At 34.2% G+C, this 18,703-nt stretch overlaps 1 protein-coding gene across 1 annotated transcript; it reads left to right on the forward strand.

Annotated features, from left to right (window-relative positions):
- The first annotated feature begins 3,762 nt into the window (after nucleotides 1-3,762).
- Nucleotides 3,763-18,016, forward strand: LOC147407091 (PRKR-interacting protein). The gene is made up of 2 exons (XM_086435487.1): nucleotides 3,763-4,187; nucleotides 16,974-18,016. Exons 1-2 carry the CDS (start codon nucleotides 3,951-3,953, stop codon nucleotides 17,241-17,243), a joined length of 507 nt encoding a protein of 168 aa, XP_086291613.1. The 5' UTR covers nucleotides 3,763-3,950; the 3' UTR covers nucleotides 17,244-18,016.
- The last annotated feature ends 687 nt before the right edge of the window (nucleotides 18,017-18,703 follow it).

Consider the following 18,703-nt stretch of genomic DNA (forward strand, 5'->3'; position numbering starts at 1 on the left):
AATAAAAAAAAAACCTCACCACATAACGATTATGAGAGATCAAAAGTTCACATAGCCATTCCTCCAGAGCTGATTCTTGCAAAGACAACATGAGGTCAACAGTTGGAATGTAACCCGACTCTTGAGAACAAGGAGGCGAAACATGTCCACTCCAATCAAAGGTACTCAAGAAAGACCTCAAACACCAATCATCGATTACGCATCCTATCAAATCAAACTAGAGCATTGAGAATATGCTTAACACGAATGAGATGGTGGTAGTGTGCCACCCAAGAGGGGCATGTGCAATTGGAACAACAATGGTGGTGGCATGTATAATCCACCAAGCTTGTCACTAGACCTTAAGGCATGCATGTGTCCTAAAGAGTTGATAGACAAGTCATCACCTGTAGAACCTGACACTTGCCTGGATATGCATAGTGTGGGGGATTTCTACACCTCTTCTAACCCTTGTTCAGCTTGGACCTCTAGGCTGTATTTGGAATGAGAGAAATGGGTAGAAGAAAAGAGAAGAGCAGAGAAAATAAATGAATCTCTCCATTTCTCCTGTTTTAATTGTTAAGTGGGGAGAGAAGAGAAAAGAATTAAAGAGAAAAAGACGAGTTTTCTTTCTCTCCAAAAGTGGAGAAAAGATGAGAGAAACCCTTTTAAATTATTTTATAATGCCAACTCTACCCCTAGATCTCTTTTAAGATATTTTAAAATTTCAAAGTTGTCCCAAGTTCTCTCCTACCTCTCCAAGCATGGTGGAGAGAAATTGAATTTCTCTTCTCTCCTCTTCTCTTAACGAGTTTCTCTTCTTTCCACTTCCCTCAATCCAAACACAACATTAGTGAGTTCTTTCACTGTACTGAAAAGTGAATTCTCCAACGATCAAGTTAACAATATTAATTTAGCAAAGCAATAATTCTAAAATTTAAAATTGTGTACCTTTTCCTTCTTGTGAGGTTAGATTTATAGACTTATCAGGACCTCAATCCCTATAAATTCGAAGTTTTCTCTCTAATCAGGAAAGATTTGATGTAGTCCTTTGACAATTAGTCTTCTTTCCAATATTGGATGTGAATCTTTCCTTAATTTTTACAATGTTCATATGTAACATGCGGGCCGTAATAAGTTCTTGGGAGTTTCCTCATTGAGTTAGGAAACATTACTAAGATATTTTTGGCGATATTGAAATATAATAGGTAATAAACGAGGCAATTAAAGAAGTTGAAAAGCTATAAATAGGACATGAACAACTGAAGAAGAAAAACGCCCTAAACAAGGAAAACAATTCTTTTTCAATGGACTAAATTAGAAAATGTTGTGAATCAAGAAACATCTATATCATAAAACGCAATTGTAAGCCCACTTTCGTGAGGAAGACACTTTCATCCAACTTTACAATTTTTGTAGGGTTTACTTTACAATTTTTTCTTCACTCTTCTAATTTTATTATATTTTTTCTTCTAATTTTATTATAATTCTAAAATAAAATTGAATGACAAATTGGGCCTAACTTTGATTAACTCAATTAATGGGAACTCGAGAAAAGGCTTCCTTAATGATGGCAAATTTGATATTGGTGAATTACATTCTATATGTATGAAAAAATTAAGAATTTTTATTACAAGTGTAAAGGGTAAAATTGGTATTTAATCAAGATCCTACGCAAGTCTTGGTAAAGGAATGAGCTGGAGAGTAGAAAAGCAACTGCTAAAGGCGAGTGGTATTCGGAACAAATCAATAATCTAGTTCTGCCTAGTAAAAGAGCAGAGTAGAGTAAATCAGTACATTCACACAATCTCATGTCCACGCGTATCAAGTTCTGAGATTCTAGGAGAGATCCTAAGAATCTAGGGGCACGATAAGGGGGATTCTAATTCGATTTAGTTAGGATCCCTATGATCATGGGATCCCCCTTGATCAAATCCCGAATGATGGGGAAGTCCTGATCCCTAGGAGGTCTTATATATTCGAGGGAGGATCAAGAGGTAGGGATCTTTTTGGCTCCCTCTTTATTTGAGCAAATATTTATTAATCATTTCTACAACTCTAACTTTATTGTAAGAAAATTATTGGTAAATACCACACCGGTGTCCTTACAAAAGAGTTAGGAACACTTTTTCGAAATAGCAGAGCTGAATAACTTGAAGTAAGACTTGAATTTACCAATATAATAAGTTATTGGGAAATATAATCAAAATATATGATAAACTAAAACATGGGCGACGAAACCCATAATTTAAAATATTTGTAACTATAATATGAAAGTAAGGGTTGACATATTAGAAGTGCAACATACCTTTTTGTTTTTGGAATAAGTAACATCCAACCGATATATGCTTTTTTTAATTAGAGTTTATGTTAAGAAAACTGAAAAATATCTGTTTATTTGGTACAAGTATATACGTCTTTATCATGATTATTATTAATTATTACTTCTGTTATCATTTCTGTGTATTTTAGTAGATGTATGATTGTGATATATAAATACACTTTCTCATATAATATAATATCAAATAGGCTTATCATGGACCTGGGTATGGTTAATCCAATATAAATCTCTATTGTTTTATTAATTCTTGTCTCACTCAATTCCCATCAGTTCCTCAATTCAAACCCAATAATACAGATATGATCCAACTCAATCCATTATCATTCCTTCGTAGTGGTTACGATTTTAAAACTTGACAGAGCTGGAATGGTGCTAGAAGGCATCATGGGCTTTTATTTGTGAATTGGGAACCTCTTTGCTTATTAAAAAATCCATACAAATTGAGTTTGTTTTTGTTTTTGTTTTTTTTTTATCCCGCACCCGTTTCAAAATCTCGTTTGAATCAGTCAATTTGGACCAGTTTTGTTAGTTTTTATTTGTGTATATGCGGTAACATCGATTAATCCAATTCATAAATAACAAAAATGTTTTGAAAATCTTAATACATATTTATTGGATTATATCATCGGGTATAACTCAACCCCTCACATTGGTTGTCCCGAAACTCTGAAAACCCATTTATGCCCTTTAAGTATCATTCTAACCCAGTTGAATTTTCATTGTGAATTCGGATCCCTTTGACTTTGCCAAAAAAATGTTTCCAATTGATTGTTTTTTGAAAACTTCGATCGGTTTGGATTAATTTTGCTGTTTTTAATATTGATTTCGATCAGTTTTTGTTTTTGTTTTTGTTTTAATTGTTTTTATTTGTTTTTTTTGTCTTTAAACCTTTCTATTATTTGTGATATCTATTCGATATAAAATGAGATTTTTCTGATTTCAATCCAGCTTATAATAGAAAAACTATTTATTATAAATATCTTATTATTACATATTTTATGAATTAACATTGAATAAGTTTGAGATGGTTTGACTTGCCGAGTTCAATCCAATTTGCTGATTCAAATAGATCTTGTCCCAAAACCATGTTATACGGACTAAAATTGGTCGGATCCAAGCTATAGACCTAAGTATATCCATGTTCAGCTTCGCATTTTTTTCATCTAGATTCGAATTCGCATCTGAATTTGACTTTGATCCTATTAGATGAAATCATATCCTTATCATTTTGTTTCACTTAATCTGAATTCGGGTTCAATTATATCGAATAATATCTAAGTATATATAAAGTTGAATCGATTTCCAACCCTCATATTTGACCCATTTTTGTTTTCGGTCTACTTCAAGATCCAAACCCGCTAAATTGGGATCACTCGGATTTCGGATAAAATCATACCCATTTTCTGCCCTAGGTTCTTAAAATCACGGAGTCGCTTCTCGCTCGCGCCTAGCTACTTGATCGTGTATATAAAAAATTGTTGGAAGGGAGAGGGAGAGAGATTAAAGTCTGGTGACTCGATCTTCTTTCTTGGTTTACAGAGAATGAGATAAGAATGACCAGAATCAGGAATTAGGGTTTTCGAAAAGAAGAAGGAGAAGAAGTAAGTCCTGCTGTTGATCAAAGGGTGTGATGGAGGGGGATTTTCAGTTGGTCGCAGCACCAGAACGAGTCAAGCCCAAGCCTGCTCTCCCACCGCTTCCCCCAGTATCGACGGCATCGAACGCTATCGTCGAGTACACAAACACAGGACCTAAAGAAGACGAAGATCTCGAGCTGAAGCTCCGGAGAATCATTGATAACGTCCCAATCCGTGTAAGCAACACCTCCGGCAGTTCCGCCGGTTCCGGCTCCGGTGATTTCCATCAGGTATATTATTTTTGTGGGATTTTTTTTTCTAGATCTTTAGAACCCTAGAAGTTAAAATTTTGTGTATTTCTGTTGAAATTGCTTTACTTTTGTTTTGTATGAGATTTTCTGCTTTGGTCTCTTGCTACTCCCAATCAATGTGCGTAGGTTGAATGTAGTAGAGATGAGTATGCTGAGATGTATGAATTAGAAAACTGGGAAAAATAAAATTAGAAGTGAACGAATTTGGGAGGATGTATGAGTAGCTTTACTGGTAATAAACTAAGGGGAATTCAAATAAGATGGTTTAGTCATGTGCAATGAATGTTTTCTATAGTCTTAGAAGGAATGTGCAACTTGAAGGTTCTAAAAGAGCAATGGGAGGATCACAAAGAACATGATTGAGGTAGTGAGATTTTACATGAACACGCTTGAAATTGCCAGGTTGTGAAGTTGGTTAAAGTCTGTGAGTGTCGATACCATGTCCTGGTTTCAAAACCTGCCTTCACCTGGTTATTACCACTAAAAAAAATCAAAAAATCTAGAACACCAGAATTAACATAAAATATGGAATAGACAAAATTTAATGGAGGAACAAGATTCTTTTAGTTGACCCAAAAATTTTGGGATAAGGTTTTAATGGTGATGTAGAGTGCTAAAACAATAAACGGTGTTCACAAGATAGGTGGTAGAATCTGAATGGAGAAAACATTAGCTCTTAGATAATGGGAAAATCAAAATTAGACTAATGCTCAGAGATGAGATGGCCTTCTTTTTATTAGAACAATGGTGAAAGAATTTCTTGTCAAGTCTAAAGGGAAAAGTCTCTTACAAAAAGAAACTTGTGGTTGAGTTATGCAATTTAAATGGGGATGGCATCTCGACGAGATCCTATTTTCAAAACAAAAAGGAGGGGGGGGGGGTATGGAGAAATTGTTAGATGCTACAAACTTGATTATTGAGCCTTGGTATGGACACCTATTGTAGCGACCAGATTCTCAGGTGGAACCGACTACCACGTGATACGAAGTTGGCGCCATTCATTGGGTGTGAATGGCCACCCAATTTGATTAAGAAAAAAATATTTTTAACCGGCGAGTTGACTCCATGGGAAATCTATGGAAATCTATGAATCAAAGATTTAAGTTCGAAGATTTAATTGTGACTTGGGGAAGGTGTTAGGTACCTCGACTCACTCATTTACATAGTTACCTACTAAATTTCACTCAATATCTAGATTTACATGATTTATTTATTTATTTTTTATTTTTTTAATTTTTTAATTTTGTTATTTACGGTTTATGTACAATAGATCGAGTCGAAGGATATTCAAATGAATCGTAGATTATTGACTCACCAATGGTTTGAAGATTTTTGGCTCATGCTTCGGCATTGCCTTCCATCCTCACCCAATCGATGAATCGAGTTTTACAACTTGACCGAGTCACTTGATGATTTGATTGAGTGTGTGCAAGTGTGATTATGATGTTTATTGAAATTTAAACATATAGTCTAATAAGAACACTCAAATCAAAACAATTATGCTTAAAATAGTTGCGATCGAATGGTCAAAATTGAAATTATATACTAAAAGTGTTTACATAAAAAATACACCATCATTTTTAAACTTGATATGTCAACAATCCGAAATGCGATGCAACTGAAATTTTTACAATAGAAAGTTATTTTCGATACAAAACTTTTGGTATAGAAACCATAGATTGGGTGGTTGGTTGTCAAGGTATTAAACCTAGAAGTTGTTGTTGATAATATGTTAGTATGTTGGATAATCAGCATTTCAAGACTTGATATTTCAATGATCCATCATCCAATGCAACTGAAATTTTTACAGCCGAAAATTCCTTTTGATACAAAACTTTTGAAATAAAAATCGCAAAAATTGGTGGTTGGTTTTCAAGATATTAAGCCCATAAGTTGCTACTGTTAATATGTAAGTACGTTGGATAGTCAACACTTGAAGGCTTGATATCTCAACGACCCACCATACGATGCAACTAAATTTTTTTACAATAGGAAGTTCTTTCCGATAAAAATTTGTTGGCATATAAATTGCAATGATCAGATGGTTGGTCATTGAGATATCAATGATTGAAGTTTCTGCTTTACTATATATAAGAACTTTGACATATCGCTACATTCAAACCCCGATGTGAAATTTTGACACCCTTGTAACAAAACTTTTACCAAAATTGATCAATGCTTAGGGTATGTTAGTACTAAAATGATATCAATTTTTTTCAAAATCAAATTGTCAAAATTCGGGTTTTTTTAATTTATCAATTAGATAAAATAACACAAAAATCTTATTATATACTTACCTATATTTGCAATAAAAGAGAATTGAGAGATTGATTAGGAGAAAGAACATGTTCTTTTCTTTTCCAACTAGAGAGAGTTTTTGTTCTTTGGGTTTTTTTTTTTCCTTTCTTCCGTCTCTCATCTTTGGGATTCAATCCCTTTATAGAAATTTTTTTGAGAGAAAAATGGAGGTGGTTATTGACTAGTTGGATTAAAAGAGAAAATTAAGGAATGGTTATTGACTAGGGAAGATTAGGATGAGTGAGAGAATTAATGAACAATATGGGCGAATTGTTTTGAATTTGAATTTGGGTTTGAGTTTGTGTTTGGTTTGGATTTAATTTGGGTTTTGAATTTAGACTTGGAATTAAATGTTGTGCAATTTTTGGCTATCTACAGCTGTCCCTCTTTGTAAGAGTTGCTCGCAACGAATTGCAAAGACTGTATATAATAGGAAATTGCGCAATTCTCTCTCAGGTCTTGGCTCGTTCAGGTGTTATATGTAGCTTAAATTTGTTTCAGAGTATGTGGCAGTTTATACTCACCTCGGAGTGTACAGTAGTTTAAGCTCATTTCAAAGTATGTGCAAGTCTAAGCTCATCTTAGAGTATGTACAATAGTTTAAGACTTTATGTTCGTCAATTTCGGAGCAAGTACAGTAGTTTAAACTTATCTCAGAGCATGTATATGTATGTAATTTATATTCTTTTTGTAGTCTTTTGATAAACTTGAAACTTGATGCACTTCTTAGAACTTGGAGAATCTTGGAATGCTTTGACAATCTTGATCGCATTGGTAATTTCACTCTCTCGGAGCATTTCTCTCGATCTTGTTGGTAGTTATGCTCATTTCGGAGATCTCTACTATTCATTTTGGAACCATCTGGTAGTTTAAGCTCGTTTCGGAACGCTCTATTACTGAAAAATTCAAAAATTTGTAATTTTGGTATTTTGGAATAGAGAAGCTGAAGATTGTTGAAGTAGTAGAATCTGGTAAACTTTTAGAAATGTAGTTTATTCTCGTTTCAGAGTTGTCTGATAGTTTAAGTTCATTTCAGATCCATTTGGTAGTTTAAGCTCGTTTTATAGCACTTTAGTATTTGAAACTAGTACTTGCAATTATGGTATTTTGAGTCTGGAGAGTTGGGGATTGTTGAAGCAATAAAATCTTGTGAGCTTTGGTGGTCTTCTAAAATTGTTAGTTTATACTCATTTGAAAGTTATCTGAATCATTGTAGCTCCTTTTTGAGATTAGCAGGTTTTTGAATAATTCTTTCGATTGATCCTCTATTGATTGTTGAATTGCCTTGTTCATCTTGACCCTCTTTTGTTTTTTTAAAAGAAAAGTACTTGAGAGGAGCTTACAAGCAATATAACTTTTGCAAATGCAAAATACGATGAAATGCATAAATGCTATTACTATTTATGTACAGTTTAACTGTTTTGAAAATCATCTTGTGCAAATGAGCATTAAGATTTGATTTTGATTAGAAATGATTTTAAAGTAATTTTGCAAATAAAGAAGAATTTTCCTTAAGTTCTTTTTGAAGTACATTGAAGTCATCCTTACTGTTGGATATAGAATTTGGGATTTGCATTGAATTAAAGAAAAATTGATGGTGATGGATTGAAATGGTTGCATGAATGATAGATTGGTGTTTAGATGAATCCAACATTTCTGCAAAGTCATACTTGGTACAACCAAGTCTTCACTTCATGTTTTTCAATGATGGATTGAGATAGTTGTACGAATGATGGATTGATGATGACATGAGTCCAACATTTCTATAGTACAACCAAAGTATTCACTTGAATTGCCTTTAACTTTTGTCTAGGCTGCCTTTTTAGATTTTCAACGTAATAGGCTTTTGAATTTTTTTTAATTTTCCTTAACTTTTGCTTAGGACACATTTTCGGGTTTTCAACCTAGCAGGCTTTTTGATTTGATTTGCCTTAATTCTTGCTTAAGACACTTTTTCGGGTTTTTAACCTAGCAGGCTTCTGATTTTGATTTGCCTTAACTGTTGCCTAGACTGTCCTTTCAGGTTTTAAACCTAGCAGGTTCCTTTTTTTTTTTTTAAATCTCTTTTATTTATTCTTTTTGTCCTTAACTCCACATTCTTTCTATACGTCAATCTTGTCTAGGCAAGGATCCTTTTGTTGTGAATGACATTCCTGCAAATCATTTTTCAATCAGGGAAGACTTAATAACAGTACAAAACGTGAGTTTGGCTGAGTTTATGAATGAAAGGGTAGTAGGCTCAAAATTTCAAAGATATATCCATGATGGGTTGAACCAAGGTTTGTATTTTGACTAGGAGATTGAATATTTTTCTTTTTCTTCATTGTTCAGAGGCCGTCAAATAATTTAATAGGCGATGCTGTCTCTGACGGTTTTTTTCTCTTACTTTTTTCCCCTTCTTTTTGAAGTTCTTCTGGTATCGTTTGAGATGTCCTTGATATTTGTCTTTTTCTTTGCCATTATGATTTCAACATCCTTCTTGCGATGCACCAATTTGGGGTGATATTCCCTGGTTCTAGGTTATTAAAGAAATATTGACGGCTCAAGTGGGCTAACAAATGATTATTGTTTAACAAGGTAGCTAAATGAAGGCCTCTTTTCCTTTCGAGATTTGATTATTAGAATCCATTCTTTGGCAATGGTTTACTTAGGAAACTTCTTGTTTTTTTTTGATAAGTATAAAATTTTATAAATGAAGAAGAGAAAAGAAGGAGGCTGAGATAGCCCCCAAACAGAACAACAAGTAAAACAACAACAACATAACAAAAGAAAAAAGATCAAAAACAACAAAAAAGAAAACTACACAGCTGAAAGCTAATCACAAATGATTTCCCAATTAAATAAGAAGTCTTGATAGCACACTTCCTCAAAAGCTTTGTTCAACTTGGACCACAAGAACAGAAGCCCAAGAATCTCTAAAATCACTGTGTGGGATGAGCTCTCCTTGCTATGAAAGACCCTGTTATTGCGCTCTTTCCAAAGACCCCAAGCAATAGCTGACGGAAGGATAGTCCAAAGATGCTTCTTTCTAGAAGAGAAAATATTGAAACTCCACCCCTCCAAAAGATCAAAAAAAGATAAAGGAAAGACCCAATCCACCATGAAGCGGGATAAAAAGAACATCCAAATAGCATTAGAGAAGGGACAATGAATTAGAATATGATTAACTGACTCCCCATCTCTCGAACATAGTAAGCAAAAATTTGGAGTGACCCACCCCCGTTTGATCAAATTATCCAAAGTGAGGATTCTACCCAAAGAGGCAAGCCAAACAAAGAAAGACACCTTAGAAGGAATGAGAGCGGACCAAATTATAGAAGGAGCGAAAGAACGCTCGCTGGGCGGAAGCAAACAGTTATAGAAAGATTTGACAGAAAACCTCTTATCCTTAGTCTTGAACCATTCTCTCCTGTCCTGTTCATTCTCTCTTAGACGAGTCAAATTTAGGAGACCAAGAAGAGATGTAACCTCCGTCAATTCCCAATCATTGAAATTTCTCCTAAATCCCAGGTCCCAGGTATCAGCGTTCCCGTCCCTAATCAAACATTGTCGAATAGGATAATTTTTTTTCAACGAGCAAGAGTACAAGGATGGAAATTGGGTAGCCAAAGGTGAAGTTCCACACCACCAGTCCTCCCAAAAATTAACACTGTCCCCCGACCCAACCTTGAATCTAGTCTCCCTATCAAACTCATGAACGCTCTTCATAATACCTCTCCAAACACTACACCCAAAGGTTCCTCTGGTCTCGTCACTATACCAACCGTATCTCTTTTCACCATATTTAGCTTGAATCACTCTCCTCCACAAGTTATCTCTTTCTTCTCCAAATCTCCAAAGCCATTTGCCTAGGAGAGCTTTATTCGTAACCCTTAACCCTTTTATCCCCAAACCTCCATTCTTTTTTGGAGTGCAAACCACTTTCCATTTCACCAAGTGGTATTTTTTACCACCATTCATATCATTCCACAAAAAATTCTTCATAAGTTTCTCAATCTTCACTTCCACCATAGGAAACTTCTTGTTACTTGATTGACGATCTTCTTTAACTATTTGAAGGGTCTTCCAATGCTGAAATGAGGAATATAGGTTGGTTCCTTTCATGATTCTAGAAAGATTTTTACTCTAGGTCAAGGAGTTAGAGAAATAGGGTCCTCCCCAGTATAAAGGCTTTTGAAACGGGATAGTGGGGTCTGCCCTAGTTTAAAGGATTTTGAAATGGGATTGTGGGATCTGCTTTAGTTTGGCTTTTGTTTTGTCGTTTCTGCTTTTGTAGACCAAGAGTACGGTGACGGGGTTAAGAAGATAAATGCAAGAGAAAACGTGGTGTCGATCATCACAGTTCTCAAATCATTTTTAGTCAAGATAAAATTTAAATTTTTTGACAAATTACCTTATTCGATTATATTATCAGATTCAATTCCTCTTCTTAATCATTGTGCTCATGTTTAGGATGATTTGCAAAGTAGTTGACCTACAAAGCTCCTTGGTGGAAAAAAAAAAATGGATGATGAAAATAGATTTTGATAATGAGTGGCCTCAAACTTGTCTTAGTTTGCAATTTTTTTTTTTGTTTGGGGGGGGGGGGGGGGGTGGGGATTTTTCATGAAGTCCTAGATCTTTCATCATCGGTCAAAATAATAGTTTTAATGATGCATTTTTTTAATGCTTCGAGAAAAAGATCCTTGGCACTGTTTTGGCAACCACTTTGGACTCATCCAATCTATTTCAACTGAGAACTCTAGACTCACCCGGTTTGATGTGATTTCATTGGATGACAACTTTGGTAATACTTTGAAAAACTTTGGAAACTCTGGAAATGACTCTAATAGAAAACTTTGGTAACTCTAACGTATTTACATATTAACAACTTCCCGGTTTAATATCTTGAAAATCAGCCTCCCAATCTTTGCGGTTTCTATTCCAAAAGTTTCACATTGGAAGGAACTTTCTACTATAAAATTTCAATTGCATCAGATGGTGGGTAGTTGAAATATCAAGTCTGAAGTGTCAAGTGTCTAATGTACTTATATATTAAAAGCAACAACTTCTGGGTTTTAATATCTTGAAAACCAATCACCCGATCTTTATGGTTTCTATGCCAAAAGTTTCGTATTATAAATAACTTTCCGCTAAAAAATTTTTAGTTGCATTGCATTTCGGATCGTTGAGATTTCAAGTTTAGAAGTGATGATATATTTTTTATGTAAATACACTTATCATGCAATTTCAATTTTGATCATTTGTTCGTGACGATTTTGAGCATGATTGTTTTGATTGGGGTGTTCTTATTAGACTATATTTTTAAATTTCAATAAATTTCATAATCACACTTGCATGTACTTAATCAAATTGTCAAGTGATTCAGTCGAGTCTTAGATCCTGATTCATCGAATGGGCAATGATGGAAGGTAGTGACTCAGGCAAATTCATCATCTATTTTTTTTAATAAAAATTACCTGTGCGATCGAGATTACTAAAGCATTTTTCAAGATTCTCCAAGTTCCCAGAAGTGCATCAAGTTTATCAAAAAACTCCAAAAAGAGTATAAACTACATGCATGCTACAACATGAGTTAAACTACTGTACTTACTCCCAAATGAGTTAGTTTAAATTATTGTACTTACTCTGAGACAAACTTAAATTACTGTACACTTTGAGATGAGTATAAACTATTACATATTCCGAAACAAATTTAAACTACATGTGACACCTGAGAGGGTGAGAAAGAGAGAGTTATGCAATTTTGGGTTGCATTCAGTTTTTGTAATTTGTTGCAAACAACTCTTGCAAAGAAAGGCAGCTGTAGACACCCCAAAATTGCACAACACCTGAATCCAAAACTCAAACCTAAAACCCAAGTCAAATCCAAATTCAAATGCAAACTCATTCAACCTTATATTTCCTTTATTCTCTCACTCCTAATCTTACTTAGTAATAACCATTTCTCAATTTCTCTTTTATTCCAACAAGTCAATATCCAACTTCCTTTTTCTCTCAAAAAGATTTTCTGTAAAAAGGATTGAATCCCAAGGAATGGGAACGGAAGAAAGGAAAAGAAAAAAATCTAGAGAACAAAGTTTCTCTCTTTCTATTATTGGAAAAGAAAAGAAGAACATGCTTTTTCTCCCAATCAATTTCTTGAATCTATTTGACTGCAAACATAGGTAGTATATATAATAAGATTTCTTTTTGTTGTGTTATTTTATTTAATTGACAAGTTAAAAATCCAAATTTTTACAAAGTATGACATTGATTTTAAAATGTCTGACATTATTTTAGTACTAACATACCCATGGGCATTGATCAATCTTAGTATAAATTTCGTTACTATCGGATGGTCAAAATTTCATGAGGGTTTGAATGCGACGATATGTCGAAGTTCTATACTTAATAAAACAAAAACTTCTCTCATTGGTATCTCAACGAGCAGCCATCCGATCTTTGCAATATATATGTCAAAACTTTTGTATCAGAAATAACTTTTTGTTGTAAAACTTTTAGTTGCATTGGATGATGGGTTGTTGATATATCAAGTCTTGAAGTGTTGACTGTCCAACATACTTACATATTAACACTAATAACTTTTCAGTTTAAATATCTTGAAAATCAGCCACTCGATTTTTTCGGCTTCTCTGTCAAAAGTTCCATATCAGAAAAAACTTTCTGTTGTAAAAATTTCAGTTGCATCGGATGGTGGGTCATTGAAATATCAAGTCTTGAAGTGCTGCTGTCCAACATACTTACATATTAATAGCAACAACTTTTAGGTTTAGTATCTTGACAACCAGCTACTCGATTTGTGGTTTCTATGCAAAAAGTTTCATATTGGAAATAATTTTCTATTGTAAAAATTTAAGTGCATTGCATTTTGGATCGTTGACATATCGAGTTTAAAAGTGATGATGCATTTTCTATGTAATCACATTTAGCATGCGATTTCAATTTTGACCATTTGATCATAACGATTTTGAGCATGATTGTTTTGATTGGGGTTTTCTTATTAGGTTATTTATTTAAATTTTAATAACCATCGTAATCACACATGCACACACTCAATCAAGTCGTCTAGTGAGTCAGTTGCATTATAGAGCCCGATTCATCGATTGGGCGAGGATGGAAGGCAATGCTTGAGAATGAGTAAGGAATCTTTGATCCATTGGTAAATCACGATCTATGATTCACTTGAGTATCTTTTGACTCGATCTATTGTACATAAGTTGTAAATATCAAATTAAAAAAAATTCATGTAAGACTAGAAACCGAGTGAATTTTAGTAGGTAACCATGTAAATAAGTGAGTCATGGTGCCTAACACCTTCCTCAAGTCACAACTGGATCTTCAAACCCAAATATTTGATTTATAGATTTTCCCATGGAGTCAATTCGCCTATCATTTTTTTTCTTCATCAAATCGAGTGGCCATTCACACCTAGTTTACTCAATAAATGGTGGCGACTTCGTATCCATGTGGCAATGGGTTCCATTCGAGAATCTGGTCGCTACACCTATTAAGCGATAACTTTCAAATTCATAGAAACCTAGATATGTATTGTAAAGAAAGAGGTTGTGGTTGAAGATTTGAGAGAAATTACAAACGAAAAACTTGAAAAGATATACAATGTCAAGAAGAATGAAAGGAAGTAGTGAGGCTTATGATGATTTATGTTGTAAGTCGGGTCTAAGTGAGGATGAGATGAACCTTTACAAACTTGCAAAAATGAGAAAGAGAGAAACTAGAGACGTAAATCTAGTTGAAGATCATATAAGGAGTTTAGAGCTATTATTTTTATCGGTAAAATGAAATTTATCTAAAGGGAAAAATAAATGAAATGTTAATCATACAAGGACATAGGGTATTTAATCGATTATAAGATTAGAAATATAGAAGTGAAGTAAGTTTTGTCTAAAGTTTTGAGTCCAAATGTGATTCTAAATGAGATTTGGAAGTGAATTCGAGTAACCAATTTAATTAAACTGGTCAACATGATTTTTGAGAGAAAATGCCAACGCTTAAATAAAATATAAAAGTACTTTGGTTTGCTTTTATAATAACAAGGGCGATGTGCAAATTTCACAAATTTTTTGTGTGATAAAAACTATTTTTTAGATAAGTCAAATTCATTCAGATAAAGCAAGGTCATCCGAGATGACCAACCAAGCGCAAAGCAAGTACACGATTTTACTCTCGCGAGATACAACTCACCCCTTCCCAGCCTGCTACAAAGTCTTCAAATCTTTAGTCCCTAAATTCTTTGTACACCTTTGATCATAAAAACAAAAAACCTAAGATTGATAAGATGAGAGAATGAGTGTCCAAAGCCTTATCCTCGAAGATTCGTTTATTGCGTTCCAACCAAAGGCCCTAACAAACTGCAAAGTGCTTAAGGCTCCACAACAATCTCTTTGCTCTAGGGAAAATAGCTTCCGGCCGCAAGCCTCGATTCGAACAATCCCTTCATGGTCCCTGGAAGGCACATGGAGATGCCAAATAAACTCAAAAACTGCATCATCTGCAAATAACATAACCGGGTATGTTATCTTGAATGTAACATTTATTTCGTTATAAGTAGATCGGACAATATGGACTTATAGTCAATTCCTGATGTAAACTAATTGTAATTGAGAACTCATTGGTCTGCTCTCCATTTGCTTTCACTCTAATCACAGCTCTCCTACACATCCTTAATTATGTCAATATATACGTCCGAGGCTTCTTTACTTCCCAATAGCCACTAAATTAAATCCATAGGTAATTTTTCATATTGTTTCTCTAGGTTAATAAAAATCATATGGAGGTTCTTCCACTTTTCTTTATACTCCTTTATCATTTGTTTATGTAGAAAGATTGCTTTGATGATTGATCTATCTGGAAGAATTGGTTCTTTGATATATTCATTTTTTGTTTAAACCCTTGTTCAATTGCTCTTTTCATAATTTCATAGCATGGCTCACAAGTTTGTGATCTCTATAGTTGGTCAAGCTTAGTGTAATCCTACTAAATAAATGAAGAATAAGTAAAAGCTTACAACATTAGGCAGACCAAAACTCCCATTAGGCTAGAAATTTAGATTGCATTCCACCTGCCATAATACATGTCTTAAAGATGGACTTGCACCTTTTTTTTTTCCTTAAAAAATATGCCTCTAAGCACCCCAAAAAAAAGCCTCTAGGGGTTTTGTGAGTTTTTAACCCTTAGGTGTGCTTCAAGACATTTGACTCTGACCCCTTTGAAAATGTTATCCTTTCTATTGTTGGTAGGAAGTAAAGTCATTATATGAAATTCAAGAACCAATTTTCACTATGCATTAAAGACTCATGTCAAGTGAGCCAACCATTTAAAGTCTCCTATGCTTTGGTTATGGGTGCTCTACATTGATGGGCCAACTCGTAGGGTAATATGTAGATCTTGATCTGTTAGATTTGTAAGATGTGTAAATTATGATGCATGGTCTATTTTTCTAGTCTTGTCCATTATATCAGTTTAGGCCAGTCTTTTGGTACTGCCATTTCTTCAGGAAAAAAAATAGTGTTGAAATTGTCATTCTGTTAAGTTGCTGCATGGGATATATTCATTATTAGAGCATCCGGTAAATGGAAAGCCTTATTTCTTTAGTTAAACTAGTTTTCTATTTAACTACATGCTTGTATATCATGTAAATGTTCACTTTATCACTTAAGCATTTAATTTTTTATTTTATTTTTCCTTTAGGTAAGTTAAAATTCACTAGTCAAAAAAGTATATGCTCATTTCATCTACAACTAGTCCAAAAAGTATTCCAAGGGCAGAACCCTGTGTAGATCACTATAATAGGAAACACTTGTGTCACCCCAATAGCTATTCTCACATTGGAACTGCTTTCCCATCCAGTTCTCACCGATTTCAAATTCTCTCTTTTGGACTCTTTAAGTGCAATGTGTTATGAAGATTCCCCCTTTAATACCCACCAAATTAACTCTGGAGGGATTCTATAATTTGATTTCTCTAAGAAAGTAAGTACTATGTGAACATTCTTACCCTTTTCTTGAAACATTTTCAGCACTTGTCTTCCTGACAAGTTTCACACATGTGGGTGGTTTGCTGATCCAAATAATGACACCAAATAAACATAATTGTCTGATCCTTACATAAAAATCTCTTTAGATTTTTATTTTTATTTTTTTAATTGGCAAACAGGTTAGTGGTTGGTAATTAGTGGATGAAGGCAGGTTTTAAGGTATCAACACTCACAGGCTTTACCAACTTAGCAATATATATACAATACATGTCTCTTATATAGTCCAGACCCTCCTACATATGCCATTTGAACACCCTAGTAGAGGGTTTAAGTTTCAACACAGTTCTGCAGTATGAAAAGGAACTGATTTTTTTAGCAAATCTGGCTATTCCATTTAAGATTGATTCTTTTTGTAAACTTAACAGCATATTTACTATTTCATTTCATTGCCCAAATTTTGGATTCAACAGTATCGACAAATGAGAAGGAAAGAGCAAGACCGGCTTGCAAGGATGGATGTAGACTACCAGAAAAGGAAGGAGCTGGCTGAGTTCAATATGAGAAGGGAGGAAAGGATGAAAGCTGCAGAGGAACGGTCTGCAAAGAAGCGTTTGAAACGCCAGAAGAAGAAACAGAAGAGAAAAGAGAAGAAGAGCAGGTTGAACTCTTGTGAGGGAGAGAGACAGAGAGAAGAGACTTCAGATGATGATGACTCAGATGATGGTGAAGATGCAAAATAATCTTGCTTATAGGCCTGAGCAATACGAGGGCTGTGTTTTAAGCCAGCTTTAGCTTGGTAGCTTAAGATTTTTGTTCCGCTTGTTAATCAGAGGGCATAGGAACCGACCGCTATAAACTCGGGGGGGGGGGGGGGGGGGGGGGGGGGGCTTAAACCGACCGCTATAAACTCATTGGCTTTGACTGACTGAGTCTTTATGCAGAAAGAGCTTATACTGTAACTATGATAGTTATGAAACAGATTGACTTGCTGGGGGGCTTAAACCGACCGCTATAAACTCATTGGCTTTGACTGACTGAGTCTTTATGCAGAAAGAGCTTATACTGTAACTATGATAGTTATGAAACAGATTGACTTGCTGGGATCAAAGGGTGATAAAAGGAAGAAAAATGGGTAACAAACGGATTTGGGTTTGCCGATCATTGTGCCCCGAAGAGTCCCATGTGGTGATATGTGAAAGTCAAAACACGTTGGGAACCTGGGATTTGGGTCTGTGGAACCAGGAATGGTGCTACTTGGGTGAGTTGGTTTAGGGACCATTCCTAGCCCAATCCCATCTAGGTTGGCCTGAAATTCTCAAAGGAACCCCCCTTATTTTGTGATCCAGTTAGTAAAGTTTTTGTTTTTTTAAAAATTAAATGCACCCTCGCCTTAAGAACAGTTCTAATTTGATGTGGTCCAATGATTTGTGATGATGAATGAGGAATGGAGAATGTCATTTATGATTTTGAAGATTTGGACATAAAATTTGATACTGTTTGCCCTTTTTTGTTATTATTAGGTGTTTTGAGTTTTTTTTTTTTTTTTTTGTGAAGATTTATGTATTCAAAATAGAGAAGTTCATTGTTTTAATGAGTTGTGCTGGAGTGACCTCAAGATTGTACTTCACATCACACTTTCTTGATGTGGATGTGTGTACGAATCATTGATGCTTTCTTCCTACACATGAAGAAATTGTAATGTGAGGTACAATATTGAGGTCAATCCAGCATCATTCTTGTTTTATTTGTTTAAAAGTAATGAATTTTAAATGTCATTAGATAGATATTCATGAAATACCCAAAATGTATTTATAATAATAGTCAAAGGGATATTTGGATAAAAAATTACTTTATTAACATTAGAATTGGATTTCATCACTTTTAAACATTAAAAAAAAAATGATGAATTTGTCATTTGACATTGTAGAAAGCAGTAAATTCATTGTTTAAAAAATGTATATTTTTGTTCAAAACTGGTAGAATCAAACCCTAATCTCATTTAATAAATTAAGATCTATTTAAAGATGAAATCGCTCTTTTATTTGTTAAAAATAAAAATAATTAACGACTGTTTCTAAAAGTAGCGAATTTGCTATTGGATATGAAATATTGAAAACGCATATATAATAATAGTGAAATACTCAAATAAAAAACATACTGCTTTTTTTTTATTTTCTTTTTTCTTTTTAGTTCACAAGCG

This window comes from Akebia trifoliata, chromosome 3 (genome assembly GCF_017979445.1).
Source record: "Akebia trifoliata isolate Shusen 1 chromosome 3, ASM1797944v1, whole genome shotgun sequence".
Taxonomy (NCBI): Eukaryota; Viridiplantae; Streptophyta; class Magnoliopsida; order Ranunculales; family Lardizabalaceae; genus Akebia; species Akebia trifoliata.